Below are 16,847 nucleotides of genomic sequence, written 5' to 3'. Positions count from 1 at the left end.
ATTGTGGAGTGCATTCAAGCCATGGGTTCTGAAATTGGGCTTTTCCCCTTTGTGGAACCAGAGGGGGAGAAGATTTGTTAGACAGCCATGGTTTTCCCCAAGTGACAAGATTTGTGGACAGGGATGGGACTGCGATCTAAAGCCAATCTGCATTGACTTTCCTAAGTGCTGTAGCTCATGCCAGGGTGGGAACTCCATTGGTTCTGAGGAGTGAGAGGGAGGCAGATTCCCACACCAGCTTACCTGGTCTAGGAGCTTTGGCTGCCCTGGTCTTCACATGTGAGGAACTTGGTGCAGCAGCAGTGTTTCTACCCTTTATTGGGCGTATATCCAGGCATTTGGTGACTGCTCCCTAAACTCTCCTCAGAGATAGTGCTTGCATTCACTGTTCGGGAGGTGGGGGGCGGGGGTGGTGGGCCGTGGGCGGGACCAGTGCAAGTACAGGGTTGCCTGGTCCAGCTCTGCCCAGCTTCACACACTCTCTGAGGCTGAGGATAAAACCCAAACCACTGAGCATTCCACAATCCAGCCCATTGCCTGGAACATTGGAGAGTTTCTCTTGGTAAACAAAGATCAAGCATGAACTTTACTACCACCACAGCCAGCTCTTACCTACAAGTGCCACTGACTGGCCTGGAGGTCAACCTGCACAACACAGGACAAAATCTGGTAGCACAAGCCCACAGCACTTAGGAATGAGATAAGCTCCTTGTGACCTATAACCCTTGCTTCACAGGAGGTCATGAGCATACTCACCTGCCTGGTATACCACTACTACAACCAGCATTTGAAAAAGCCACCACATGGTGGTAATTTACAACCAAGGAATTCATACATAGTCTTTGCCACTGAATGCACCTGGTAGCAAAGCCAAACAGCCCTGCACAACATATATTACAGTCACATCCTCAAGGACTTAGTGGTGGGGGGGGGACGTCCTGTCCAAACCCTGGTAATTCAATAAGAAGTGACTATTTCTCCAAATGAGAAAAAAAATCTGCATAATACTGGAAGCATGAAAAGTCAGGGGGTTATGACACCCCTCAAAGGATTACACTAACTCTCTAGCAATGGATGCTGACCAAAAGGAAATTTCTGAAATGCCAGAAAAAGAATTCAAAATATTGATTTTATAGAAGCTCAATGAGATCCAAAAGAAATCTGAACACCAATAGAAAGAAATCAGAAAATTAATTCTGGATATAAATGAGAAATTTATCACAGAGAACTTTACCAATTTTTTCTTATCTAAAAATGAACAAACATAACTTCTGGAAATGAAAAATTCACTGAAGGAATTACAAAATACAGCTGAAAGGGTCAATAACTGACTAGATAAAGCAGAAGACAGAATCTCAAAGTTTGAAGACAAGTGCTTTGAATTAATCTAGTTAGACAAAGATAAAGAAAAAAGAATAAAGTAGAATGAACATTTTGAAAAGCATGGAATTATATAAAGAATCTAAACTTATGAATCATTGGTGTTCCTGAGGGAGAAGGAAAAACATAGTTTTGAAAATCATTTAAGGAAACAATGGATGAAAATTTCCCTAGTTTTATAAGAGATTTGGACATGCAAATACTAGGGGCCAAATGAATACTAAGAGAACACACTGCCAGATGGATTTCACCACAACATATAGTCATTAAATTGTCTAAAATCAATATAAAGGAAGAAATCCTAAAATCAGCAAGAGGAAATAATCTAGTCACCTGTAAAGGAAACTCCATCAGACTAACAGTGGACTTCTCAGTGGAAACTTTATAAGCCAGTAAGAGATTGGGATTCTATTTTCAATGTGCTTAAAGGAAAAAAAAATTATCAACCACAAATTTTGTATTCTGCTAAAATAAGTTTCATAACTAAAGGAGAAATAAGGTATTTTCCAAACACTGAGGGAATGTATCACCACTAGACGAACCCTATAAAAATATTCAAAGGAGTTCTAAACATGGAACAAAATGGTCAATGTTTGCCATCATAAAAATACACAAAAGTATAAAACTCACAGGTCTTATGAAAACAGTTATACAAAGGAGGAAGAGAAAGAAATCAAATTACAACAGGACAGAACTCCGCCAAACCACAAAGACAAACAAAGCGGGGGGGGTGGGGAAGATGCATATAATGTACAAAGCAATTTGATAACATTATGACAGAAACAAACCTCACATATAACTATGAACACTGTACATAAACAGATAAAATCCTTCATTTAAAGGTATAGATTGGCAGATAGGTTTTTTAAAATATGAACCATATTTTCATAAGAACTATAAGAAACTCCCCATATTGTTAAACATTCTTATAGCTTGAAGGTAAAGGGCTAGAAACAGATCTCCCACACAAACAGAAACTAAAAGTGAGCAGGAGTATCTATGCTTATATCAGATAAAACAGACTTTGAATCAACAAAAGTAAAAAAAAAAGACAAAGTCAGTCATTATATAATGTCAAAGGAATCAATTCAATGAGGGGATATAAAAATCCTGAACATATACACACAAAACACTGGAGCAGTGTTATGCCCAGACCGTTTGTTCCCCGAAAAAGACCACCAGAGTCCAGAGTCAAAGCCAAGCGGCAAGGATCTTTAATGCAAGTTCGAACTTGGTCCCTCTGTTCCACAACATACAGGAGGGCCCTGAACAATGCGTGTGCTTGCCTTTTATAGCCTAATGTAAACAGGACTTGTAAAGTTGCAGAGGAACGAGGGAATTCTCTAGGTTACAGCATTACAATTGGTTAACATTTTAAGTTTATACATTTAGCAGTTTTTTTATTGGTTCCCGCGCTCTCACAAACGGCTGTGTTCTTATCGGGGATTTTCCAGGTGGTGTCCTTCTAAAGTTGAGATATATGGTAGTCTTTGAATTGAAAGATATATGGTAGGGAGACATATGGTGGGATGAGCCCAGGAAGTTGAGGGATATATGGAGGGGAGACATATGGTGGGATATGTTTATACTGGGCTCAGGAAGTTGAGAGATATATGGCAAGCACTAGTAATTAGAACAGAAAAAGAACAAGACAGGGACTTTCACATTGCTTGTCTATACAACATCTGAAATCTATAGATAACATTATCGGTTAGGTCCGGCGTCAACTTTTAACTAGGCTCAAGGCGCCGCCCGGGCTGTCTGCCTGTAGGGTCAACTTCTAACTAGGCTCAAGGCGCCGCCCGGGCTGCCTGCCTGTAGATTTCATTTGGTCTCTTTCAGCAGTCAGAGTCACAAAACAAATATTACTGGACATAAAGAGATAGACAGCAATATAATAATGGTGGGAGACTTCAACACTGCACTCACAGCAGTTCACAGATCATTGAGACAGAAAAACAACAAGGAAACACTGGGCTTAAATTGATCTTGAGACCAAATATACCTAACAGACATTTACAGAACATTCTACCCAACAACAGCAGAATATAGATTCTTCTCATTAGTGCATGCAGCATTCTCAAACATAGACCATACATTAGGTCACAAAACAAATCTCAATAAATATTTAAAAATTGAAATTATACCAAGTATTTTCTCAGCCCATAGAAAAATAAAACTATAAATCAATACCAGGAGGAACTGCTGAAACTACATAAACACATGGAAATTGGACAACATATTCCTGAATAGTCTTTGGGTAAATGACAAAATTAAGATGGAAATTTAAAAATTTTTAGAAATGAATGAAAATGGAAACAACATACCAAAACCTCTGGGATACAGCAAAAGCAGTGCTAAGAGGGAAGTTTATAACATTAAATGCTTACATCCAAAGAATAGAAAAATCAATTAACAACCTAACGTCACACCTCAAGAAAGTAGAAAAAAAAAGAACAAAGAAAACCCAAAGCTAACAGAAAACAACAAATCAGGGAAGAACTAAATCAAATTGTGAACAAAAGAACATTATAAAGGATCAAATAAACAGAAAGTTTGTTCTTTGATAAAATGAAGTTGACAAACTGCTAGCTAATCAAGAAAAGACAGAAGATCCAATAAACAATCAGAAATTTAAAAGGAGACATTAGAACTGATACTACAGAAATACAAGTGATCATCAGAGACTACAATGAACATCTCTGCACTCACAAACTAGAAAATCTAGAAGACATATAAATTCCTGGAAACAGAAAACCACCCGAGATTGAACACATAGAAATCCTAAGCAAACCAGTAACAAGTAGTGACACTTAATCAGTAATAAAAAAAAGTCTCCTAAGGGAAAAAAAAAAAAAAAGTCCAGGGGCAAATGGATTCACAGCCAAATTCTACCAAATCTACAAAGAACTGGTGCCAATGCCCCCTGAAACGCTTCCAAAACTTCAATGAGGGAAGCCTCCCTGACTCATTGTACAGAACCAGTATTATTCTGTTTTTTTTTTTTTTTTTTTTTTGAGGCGGAGTCTCGCTCTGCTGCCCGGACTGGAGTGCAGTGGCCAGATCTCACTGCAAGCTCCGCCTCCCGGGTTTACGCCATTCTCCTGCCTCAGCCTCCCGAGTAGCTGGGACTACAGGCGCCCACCACCTCGCCCAGCTAGTTTTTTTGTATTTTTAGTACAGATGGGGTTTCACCGTGTTAGCCAGGATGGTCTCCATCTCCTGACCTCGTGATCCGTCCGTCTCGCCCTCCCAAAGTGCTGGGATTACAGGCTTGAGCCACCGCGCCCGGCCCAGAACCAGTATTATTCTGATACTAAAGCCAGACTAGCACACAACAAAAAATGAAAACTATAGACCAAAATCTCTGATGAACACAGATGCAAAAATTTGCAACAAAGTACAAACCCAATACAACAGCACAACAAAAATGTAATACACCACAATCAAATGGTTTTATTCCAAAGATGCAAGTGTAGTTCAACATACTCAAGTAAATAAATTTGATTCATTATATAAGGAGAATTAAAAACAAACTATATAAATATCTCAATAGATATAGAAAAAGCATTTGATAAAATTAGGGATCCTTTTGTGATAAAATCCTCAACAAACTAGGCATAAAAGGAACATACTGCAAAGTAATAAAAGCAATATATGATAAGACCACAGAAAACATTATACTAAACAGGGAAAATTTGAAAGCAGTCTCCCGAAGAACTGGAACAAGACATTGATGACCACTTTCACCACTCCTGTTCAACATACTAGAAGCCCAAGCCAGAGCAATCAGGCAAGAGAAGAAATAAAAGGCACCCAAATTTGGAAAAGATGAAGTCAGCTTATCTCTTTGCTCATGATATGATCTTATACCTAGAAAATCCCAAAGACTCCTAGATTTCATAAATTCTGTAAAGTTTCAGAATGAAATGAGTGTACAAAAATCAGTGTCATTTCTATACATGAACAACAAACTGAGAACCAAATCAAGAAGTACAATAGCTACAAAAAAAGTAAAATATTTAGGAATATATTTTAAACAAGGGGTTAAAAGATCTTTACAAGGAAAACTACAAAACACTGATGATAGAAATCATACATGACACAAATGGAAAAACCTCCCATGTTCATGGATCAGAAAAATCAATATCATTAAAACAACCATACAGATGTGCAGATTGAATATAATTCCTATTTTTAAAATGTAATTTTTCACAGAATTAGAAAAAATAATCCTCAAATTCATATGGAATGAAAAAAGAGCCTGAATATCCAAAGCAATTGTAAGCAGAAAGAACAAAGCTGGAGGCATCACATTACCTGACTTCAAATTATACTACGAGGCTATAGTAACCAAAACAGCATGGTACTTGTATAAAAACAGACACATAGATCAATGTAACACAATAGAGAACTCAGAAATAAAGCCACATACCTATAGACAACTGATCTTTGACAATATCAACACAAACATACCCTGAAGGAAGGACATCCTTTACAATAAGTGGTGCCGGGAAAACTGGATTACCTGTGTGGAAGAATGAAACTGGACTTCTGTCTCTTACCATCTATAAGCCAACTCAAGATCAATTAAAGGCTTAAATGTAAGACCTGAAACTATAAAAATATTAGAAGAAAACCTAGGGAAAACTCCTCTGGACATTGGCCTAGATGAACAATTTATGACTAAGGCCTCAAAAGCAAATGCAACAAAAACACAAATAGACAAATGGGACTTAATTAAACCAAAGAGCTTCTGCAAAGCAAAAGAAGTAAGACAACAGACAACGTGCAGAATGGAAGAAAACATTTACAAACTATGGATACAACAAGGGACTAATATACAACGAACTCAAACAACTCAACAACGACATAAACAAATCAAAGAACATAAATATCTCCTCATCCTTTACCCACCTCCTACACTACCGAATGGGCAAAGAACATGAACATTTTTTCAAAAGAAAACATACAAATATCTAACCTGCATATGAAAAAACGCTTAACATCACTAACCATCAGAGAAATGCAAATTAAAACCACAATGACATATTTCACAGAAGTCATAATGGCTATTACTAAAAATTCAAAAAATAACAGATGTTCGGTGAAACTCCGTCTCTACTAAAAAATACAAAAAAACTAGCTGGGCGAGGTGGCGGGCGCCTGTAGTCCCAGCTACTCGGGAGGCTGAGGCAGGAGAATGGCGTAAAGGGAGGCGGAGCTTGCAGTGAGCTGAGACCCGGCCACTGCACTCCAGCCTGGGCGACACAGCAAGACTCCGTCTCAAAAATAAATAAATAAATAAATAAATAAATAAAAAACAGATGTTGGTAAGGATGCAGAGAAAATGGAACACTTACACGCTGTTAGTGGGAATGTAAATTAGTATAACCTGTATGAAAATTCATATGGAGATTTCTCATAGAACTGAAAATAGAACTGCCATTTGAGGTAGCAATCCCGCTACTGGCTATCTACCCAAAGGAAAATAAATAATTAGATCTAAAAGATACCCACACTCATGTGTTTATCACTGCACTATTCACAACAGCAAAGAGATGGAATCACCTATGTTTACATCAGTGAACGACTGGATACAGAAAATGCAGTGTATATGTGCAGTAGAATACCACTCAGCCAAAATTATCTTTTGCAGTAACATTGATAGAACTGGAGGCTATATTCTTAAATAACCCAGAAACAGAAAGTCGAACACCACATGTTCTCACTTACGAGTGAGAGCTAAATATTGTGTATACATGGACATAAAGTATGGAATAATAGACACTGGAGATTCAGTACTATAGGAGGTGGGTAAAGGATGAGAAATAAATAAATGGGTACTATGTACATTATTCAGGTGGTGGATACACTAAATAGCCAGACTTTACCACTACATGGTACAGCCATGTAACAAAACTGCACTTGCACCCCTTAAATGCATACCAAAAGAAAGTAATAGAGGTCTTCAACAACAATTGCCACCCTCCCACTGTTCTGAGGCTCCAGTGTCTATCATTCTACACTCTATTTCCATGTGTTCACAGTATTTAGCTCCTATTTATAAATGAGAACGTATGGTATTTGACTTTCTGTTTTCTGAGTTATTTCACTTAAGATAATGACCTCCAGGTCTATATAATGAACAGAACATATACAGAACACTCACCCATCAACTGCAAAAAAAAGAACATTCTTTTCAAGTGCACATGGAACATTCTCCAAAATACACCACATGAAGGCCACAAAACAAATCTTAACAAATTTTAAAAGACAGCAATCACAGAAAATATATTCTCTGGTTACAGTGAAATGACACTAGACATCAACAACAGAAGGAAAACTGGAAAATCCACAAATACATGAAAATTAAGCAATGCACTCTTAAACAACAGGTCAAAGAAGAAATCACAAGGGAAATTGGAAAACCTCTTGAGACAAATGAAAATGAAAACACAGTGTTCCTGTGTTAGGCCATTCTTGGATTGCTATAAAGGAATACTCAAGACTGGGTAATTTTTAAAGAAAAGAAGTTTTATTGACAGTTCTGCAGGCTCTACAAGCACAGTGCTGGCATCTACTCAGCTTCTGAGGAGGCCTCAGGGAGCTTTTCCTGATGGCAGAAGGTGAAATGGGAAGAGCAAGGGAAGTCTGGAGAAGGAGAAAGAGAAGGGGGAGGTGCCACACACTTTTAAATAGCCAGATCTCATGAGAACTCACTACTGCAAAGACATCACCAAGGGGATGGTGCCAAACCATTCATGAGAAATCTGCTCCCATGATCCAGTCACCTTCCATTTCACCTTCCTCCATGAGGAAAGGCACCCTGAGTCCTCCCCAGAAGCTGAGCAGATGCCAGCACCATGCATGTACAGCCTGCAGAACAATGAGTCAATTAAACCCCTTTTCTTTATAAATTACCCAGTCTCTGATATTTCTTTTTTTTTTTCCCTCCAGAGACAGGGTCTCACTCTGTCACCCAGGCTGGAGTGCAGTGGTGCAGTCTCAGCTCACTGCAACCTCCGTTTCCTTGGTCAAGCGATTCTCCAGCCTCAAATTCTTGAGTAACTGCAATAATAGGCATGAGCTACCATGCCTAGGTAATTTTTGTACTTTTTGTAGAAATGCGGTTTTGACATGTTGCTCAGGTTGTGTGATATTTCTTTATAGTGATGCAAGAACAGCCTAATACAAGGTCCCACCTCCTACACTGGGTATTACATCTCAACATGAGATTTGGAGGGAACATTCAAGCCATATCAGTGCCCAAACTTGTGAGATGCAGTGAAAACAGTACTAATAGAGAAGTTTATGGCTATGTTTACATTAAAAAAGAAGAAAGATTGAAAACTAACAATCTAACTTTGTACCTTAAGAAACTGAAAAAAGAAAAACAAACTAAACCCAAAGCTAACAGAAGAAAATAAAGTTTAGAGCAAAGATCAATGAAATAGAGAATACAAAAGCAATAGAAAAAAAATCATCAACAAAACTTGAGGTGGTTTTTCCAAAATACCTGCAAAACTGGCCAATTATTAGGTATACTAATTTAAAAAAAGAGAAGACTCAAGTAACTAAAATCAAGAGTGAAAGAGGGGATATTACAGCCAGTACGACATAAAATAAAGAGGGTTGTAAGAGAATATACAAACAGTCATATGCCAACAAACTGGAAAACTTACATAAATGGACAAAATATTTTAAACACACAGCCAACCAAGATGGATAATGAAGAATTACATAATCTGGACAGACTTACAACTATTAAAGAGATTGCATCAGTAACCAACACTCCACACAAAGAAAAGCCCAAGACCTCATTCCTTCATTAGAATATTTCAGCAAATATTTAAAGAAGAATGAACACCCATTCTCCTCAAACTCTTCAAAAAAATTAAAAGAAGGTAAAGTCCCAAATTCATTATATAAGGCCAGCATTACCCTAATAATAAAGCCAGATGAAGACAAAGAAAACTACAGACCAACATTCTTGATAGATATTGGAGCAAAAGTCATTAACAAAATACTAGCCAACCAAATTCTTAGGCATAGTAAAAAGATAATATACCATGATCAAGTAAAATTTATTGATGTAAAGTAAGGATGGTTCAACATAAAAAAATCATTTTAATCACATTAACAGAATGAAAGATGAGAACTACATAATCATCTCAATTGATACACACAAAAATAGCATTTGACAAAATTTGATGTTCTTTCATGCTAAAAATGCTCAACAAACTAGGATGTAAGGAAACTATTAATACCGCAATATAATAAAGGCTATACATGAAAAGACCACAGCTAACATCAATCTCAATGGTGAAAAACGGAAAGCCCTTACTCTAGGATCAAGATCAAGACAAAGATGCCTGCACCCCTTCTATTTAACATAGTAGTGGAATGTCCTAGTCAAAGCAATTATGCAAGTGAAATAAAAGGCACCAAAATCAGAAAGGAAGTGAAATTGTCTCTGGTTACAGATGTCTTAATCTCCTATGCAGAAAGCCCTAAAGATCCCATTTAAAAACTTTAGAATAATTTAATTCAGCAAAGTTGCAAGATACAAGTCAACATACAAAAATCCATTGCATTTCTATACACTAAAAATGAGCAATCTGCAAAGGACAGTAAGAAAACAATTTCATTTACAATAGCATCAAAAAGAATAAAATACTTTGGAATAAACCTAACCAAGGAGGTAAAAGACTTAAAACTAGAAAACACTGCTGATAGGTATTAAAGACACAAATAAATTGAAAGACATCCAATATTCATGTACTGGAAGACTTATGTTGTTAAAATGTCAGTATTGCCCAAGGTAATCTACCAATTCAGTGCAATCCCTATCAAAATCCCAATGGGATCTTTGGAAATATAGAAAAATCCATTTAAAGATTCATATGGAATCACAAGGGATGCTGAATAGCCAGAACAATCTTGAAAAAGGAAAAAGAGGTCTTTCTGATTTCAAAACATATTACAAGGCTACAGTAATCTAAACGTTAGGACTGGCATAAACGCAGACATACAGACCAACAAAAATGAACAGAATTGAGAGCCCAGATATAAACCATTAACCATATGGTCAAACAATTTTTGACAGATGTCGACACCATTCAATGCAACAGGAACTATCTCTTCAACAAACGTTGCTGGGAAACTGAATATCCCCATGCAAAAGAGCAAGTTGGGCCCTTTTGTTACACCATAAACAGAAATTAACTCAAAATGAATTAAAGACCTAAACATAAGAAACAAAAGTATAAAACTACTAGAAGAAAACATTAGAGAAAAGCTTCATGATATTGGATATGACAATGATTTCTTGTGTATGACACCAAAAGCAAAAGCAACAAAAGCAAAATAGACAAATGGTACTACAAATGGGGTTTAATCCAACTCAAAAACTTTTATGCATTAAAGGACACATTATAGTACCAATAAAGTGAACAGACAGCCTAAGGAATGGGAGAAAATATTTGCAGATCTGACAAATCCTTAATATCTAGACTACATAAAAGCTCCTACAACTTAAGAACAAAAACAACCTAATTAAAAATGGGCAAGGGGGCTGGGTGCCATGGCTCATGCCTGTAATCCTAGCACTTTGAGAGTCATGAGCCACCACAGGAAGCAGGAAGATTGCCTGAGCCCAGGAGTTCAAGACCAGCCTAGGCAACCTAGTGAAAGCCCCTCTCTACAATAATGTTTTTTAAAAATGAGTCATGCATTGTGGCACACACCTGTAGTTCCAGCTACTCAAAGGGCTGAGGTGGGAGGATCACTTGAGCCTGAGAGGTCAAGACTTTAGTGAGCCATGATTGTGATACTGCACTCCAGCCTGGGCAACAGAGTGAGACTCTGTCTCAAAGAAAAAAAGGACAAGTGACTTGAATCTACATTTCTTCAATGAAGGTATACAAATGACCAACAAGCATATAAAAAGATGCTCAGTATCACTTATTAGACAAACGCAAATCAAAACCATAAGGTAGCACGTCACATTCATTAGGATGACTAGTTTAAAAAAAAAAAAAAAAACAGAAAATAACAAGTTTGTCAAGGATTTGGAGAAATTAGAATCTTTGTGCACTGTTGGTAGGATTGTAAAATGGTGAACCACAATGAAAACAGTATGGTGTTTCCTCAAAAATTTAAAAATTGATTCACTGTATGATATGGCAATCCTCCTTCTGAGTATATGTCCAAAAGCACTGATAGCAGGGTTTTGGAGATATCTGCACATCCATGTTCATAGCAGCATTATTCACAATAGCCAGGAGGTGGAAGCAACCCAAATGTCAATAAATAGAAAATGGAAAAACAACGCATGGTATATACATACAATAGCTTACTACTCAGTCTTAAAAAGGAAGAAATTGTGTCACATACTACAACACGCATAAACCTTAAGGACATTATGCTAAGTGAAATAAGCCAGTGACAAAAACACAAATACTGTATGATACCACTTTTATAAGATCTAAAGTTATCAAATTCATATAAACAGAAAATAAAATGTTGGTTATCGAACTGGGAGAGGGGCAAATGGGGAATTGTACAATGGGTGCAGTTTCAGTTTTACAAGACAAAAAAGTTCTGGAGATTTGCTTCACAACAATGTGAAGATACTTAACACTATTGAACTGTATGCTTTAAAATGTTTAAGATGGTAAAAATTACGTTTTGCCATACACGGTGGTCCTAAGAGGTTGTTTTTTTTTTTTTTTTTTGGTTTTTAATAAGGTTTATGTTTCTTACAAAAAATATATTTTTCTTTTTTTTTTTTATGGAGTGGCTTCTTTTTTTTATTAATTTTTTTTTTATTATACTTTAAGTTCTAGGGTACATGTGCATAACGTTTATATCATGTATAACTCCCCAGTGCAATCCCTCCCTCCTCCCCCCTCCCCCTGATAGGCCCCAGTGTGTGATGTTCCCCTTCCCGAGTCCAGGTGATCTCATTGTTCAGTTCCCACCTATGAGTGAGAACATGCGGTGTTTGGTTTTCTGTTCTTGTGATAGTTTGCTAAGAATGATGGTTTCCAGCTGCATCCATGTCCCGACAAAGGACGCAAACTCATCCTTTTTTATGGCTGCATAGTATTCCATGGTGTATATGTGCCACATTTTCTTAATCCAGTCTGTCACAGATGGACATTTGGGTTGATTCCAAGTCTTTGCTATTGTGAATAGTGCCGCAATAAACATACGTGTGCATGTGTCTTTGTAGTAGAGTAATTTATAATCCTTTGGGTATATACCCAGTAGTGGGATGGCTGGGTCATATGGTACATCTAGTTCTAGATCCTTGAGGAATCGCCATACTGTTTTCCATAATGGTTGAACTAGTTTACACAGCTTCATTATGTTTCAAACAATATTTTTAAACAATGCCCTGTCAAAGTTGCCAATATCTCTCTATACACCTCTGTACAGCTCTAAGATATGGGGGTATATATCTCCCTATAATGTTTAAAATGCTAATTGAAAGCAAATATTAGGTAAGTTATTTTCCTTTTCTTTTCAAATTACGTGCTATACGTGAAAGAGTAAAATCACTTCTTGCAATATTCCAAGATAAAATATTCCAGTAATTGGCTAACAAAAACAAAAAATATATAAATAATATGCTGGTTAAAAACACTATATATAAGAAAGATATAAATGAATTTTTAAAAATCAGTATTTGAAAATATTCACTATTCTGTTATCAAACTGCCGAAGTAAGTATAAGAATGACAGAAGTCATAGGGAACTAGGACAACAAGATTTTCAAATTGACAAAATAAAGAAAAAAGTTCCACTGGGATACGTGAAAGTTGTTCTATAATCTTACTTATGAGGGAGTTAGCAGAAATTGTACTTAGTATTTCACTCATATATTAATCATTTTTAACAGAATTCCTGGGGCCCTTGGACAGAGGGGATATGCTAAATGAAGCTTTTATTGGCCTGTCTTTAGCACCTCAAGGGGAAGACTCATTTCCAGATAACCGCCCTCCCTCTGGCCCAACCCACAGACATATTGTACAACAAAGAATACTGAATGGCTCTTCTAACAGGTAAGAAATGTTGACTGACGAAATTGCTCCATAAAGTATTTAGTATTACCTGTTCAAATGCGAACTAATAGCAAAGCAAGAATATTTCAAAATGTCAAGGAGAAAAATTTGCATTTCTCGTGGCTCAGACTTTGCAGGAGTTTGGTTATTCAGAGCAGGCATAATGAATGGCAGAAGTGAATGTAAAAATAATATTGCTACAATAAATGTTATTCTAGGCCAAAATGAAATTACTATAACATATTGTCTGCATTCTGCTGTTAAATTCTAGGATTGTTGGACTGCCTTTAATAAATATTAACTTTTAGAATATGTAGTTTGAATTATAATTTATATAATATTTCTTTTAATGCAAGTTTACCATTAGTTCTTGAAATCTGATAAATGATAGTTTAAATATCTGATATCTGTCTAGTTTGCTGCATGGGGTTATTGAGAAGATAAAGAATATGAAATTTTAAAAAAGTAATAATGTTATTTACAGTGATAATGATAATATTAATTATGATGATAAAGATTCTCTCAAGCAAGGGTCAGCAAGCTTTTTGTGTAAAGGGCCAGACAGCAAATATTTTAGGCTTTGCAGGTCACACAAACTTTTGCAACTACTCAGTCCTGCTGTTACAGTAAAAAAGTGGCTACAGACAATATATAAATGAATCAGAATGGGGGTGTTACAATAAAACGTTATTTATAAAAATAGGCAGTGGGTCAGATTTGGTCCCTGGTTTATGCATAACATTCTGCTTTTGAGGATCCTGACTATTTTCAGTAATTGTAAAGAGGCCAAATTTAAAAAAAATATGTATATATCAATTATATATACCCACCTACAATACCCTCAAGAAAAATGCCTCAAACTATACACATTAATAGCAAATAAAGAGGGGGAGGATTTCCAAGTATGAAAGTTTATTTGGATATTGGCAAATCCTCTCCCCAATAAACTAATATAAAACTAGACAAAAACCATCATTTCTGGGCGTTGGAAATCAAACAAAGGCAAACAACAAATTGAGAAGCATTTATTGATGAAAAATTGCTGAACTTCTAGTAATAAAGTAGAAGTCTTTTATTTTCTTGCCTGAAGCTGCTTCCATCATCCTGCCCATCCCCAGACTAGTTCTACCAGGGTAGGGCTGGCTTTAAAAACCAACAGCTGACTTGATTTGGAGCTGAGGGTGGAAAAACTCTACCTAGCAGCATTGTCTAATAAAAGTAGCAAACTATTGTCAGTAAAAGTGACAAACTTGATAGCAAATGCCAGTTCTGCTCGTCTGATTAGGGCAAGTGACTGAATGGGAAACTAGCCAAAAATTCAACAGGGAGATCCTGGAAATGAGAAAACCAAAGAGGTGCTAATTAAACTCTCCACCAATTCTTTTTTTGTTGTTTTTTTTTTTTTTTGAGACAGAGTTTCGCTCTAGTTGCCCAGGCTGGAGTGCAATGGCACGACCTCAGCTCACTGCAACCCCCCACCTCCCTGGTTCACACGACTCTCTTGCTTCACCCTCCATAGTAGCTGGGATTACAGGTGCCCACCACTGTGCCCTGCTAATTTATTTATTTATTTGTATTTTTAGTAGTGACAGGGTTTCACCATGTTGGCCAGACTGGTCTCAAACTCCTGACCTCAGGTGATCCACCCGCCTTGGCCTCCTAAAGTGCTAGGATTACAGGCACGAGCCACCATGCCCAGCCCACAAATTCTTGATGGGATTGTATGACCTCTCATTTTTTGGCTTTCTCTTGTCTGGTATTTTCCACCTTATGCTTCTTTCTTCCTTCACACCCAAATGCCAAAAGTGCCCCTCTCTTTCTGCCTTTTCCCTGAGAAGCTATCCTTTTTGAAAACTGCCTCTTCAGATTGCATGGTACTTTATAGCATCTTCCTTGTAGTTCATGCTCCAATGTACCAGAATATCAGGCGCTAGGGAGATCATGCATTAGCATTTGGTGTTTTTTTCCATTTTATTTACAATTATTTTGAAGTTTGAACATTCTCTGTCTTCAAGTTATGCTAAGAACATGATTGTCATGTAGTTTCATTTTTCCTTCTATAATGTTCTGTATTGTTTATAAAAGAAGTATTGGGAGATAGAACATAGGAGACTGCTATTATCTTCAGCTACCTAGAAGTCCTACCTCTTTATTTTTTTATTTTGGGGCCAGGGTCTCACTCTGTCACCCAAGCTGGAGTGCAGTGGTGTGATCATGGCTTACTGCAGCCTCGACCTCCCAGGCTCAGGTGATTCTCCCACCTCAGTGTCCCGAGCAACTGCAACTACAGGCACGTGCCACCATGCCGGGCTAATTTTTGTATTTTTTGTAGAAACAAGGTTTCACCATGTTGCCCAGGCAGGTCTCAGACTCCTGGGCTCAAGTGATCCTTTTGCCTCGGCCTTTCAAAGTGCTGGGATTACAGGCGTGAGCCACCATGTCTGGATACTTCTTTAAAAACAATTTTACTGAGATATAACTTACATATACCATAAAATTCACCCATTGTAAGTATACAAGACAATGATATTTGGTAAATTTATAAAGCTGTATGACCACCACCACAGTTCAGGTTTAGAGCATTTCCATCACCCCCAAATAGTTCCATTATACCTAATTTCCACTCTCCTAACCCAGCCTGAGGCAAACATTGCTCTGCTTTCTGTCTCTAGAGAAATTTTATATAAATGAAATCATATAATCTGGACATTTCATATAAATACAGTCATACAATATATTGTCTTTTGTATCTGGCGTCTTTCACTTAGCATTATGTTACTGAGGCTCATGTTGTAATATATAGTTTATTCCTTCTTAATTGCTGAATAGTGTTCTATTACATGGATGTGCCACATTTTGCTTATTCACTCACCAGCTGATGGATATCTGGGTTATTTCCATTTTGGGGTTATTATGAATAATGTTGCTGTAAACATTCACATTGAAGTTTCTAAGTGGACATATATTTTCATTTCCCTTGGGCAGGTATCTAGGAATTGAATTGCTGGGTCTAAGTTTGTATTTAATTTGCTAGTTTTAAGAAACTGCCAAATTGTTTTCCAAAATGCCTGTAACATTTTACATACTCACCAGCAATATATAAGGGTTCCAGTTTCTCAGTATCCTCACCAACATTTAATATTGTTGATCTTTTTTTATTACAACTATTCTGGTGGGTGAAGAATGATATCTAATTGTAGCTTTAATTTGCATTTCCCTAACAACTAATGATGTTGAACATTTCTTATTTGCTCATTACCATTCTTTGTTGTTATAACTATTCAAATTTGTTGTCCATTCTTTAGTTGAGTTGTCTTGTTATTGAATTGTAAGATACTTTTATATATTCTGAATACAGGGTCCTTATTAAATACGTGATATGCAAGTATTTTCTCC

General features: G+C 36.9%; 1 protein-coding gene across 4 annotated transcripts in view; it reads left to right on the top strand.

Moving 5' to 3' along the window:
• The window catches only part of WDPCP (WD repeat containing planar cell polarity effector), a 493,313-nt gene that overhangs the window by 429,697 nt on the left and 46,769 nt on the right, over window positions 1-16,847 (top strand). For 2 of the 4 annotated variants that reach the window (XM_033239210.1, XM_033239209.1), the window contains exon 15: window positions 13,289-13,451. In XM_033239210.1, coding sequence (XP_033095101.1) covers window positions 13,289-13,451 — 163 coding nt within the window. Of the gene's footprint in view, window positions 1-13,288; window positions 13,452-16,847 lie in introns of those variants that run through there. The other 2 variants (XR_004443968.1, XM_033239211.1) reach the window with 2 other exon arrangements.

This window comes from Trachypithecus francoisi, unplaced genomic scaffold (genome assembly GCF_009764315.1).
Source record: "Trachypithecus francoisi isolate TF-2019V2 unplaced genomic scaffold, Tfra_2.0 Lachesis_group17, whole genome shotgun sequence".
Lineage (NCBI taxonomy): Eukaryota > Metazoa > Chordata > Mammalia > Primates > Cercopithecidae > Trachypithecus > Trachypithecus francoisi.
The sequence above is the reverse complement of the archived record's forward strand: the minus strand, read 5'-3'. Positions and strand labels throughout refer to the sequence as shown.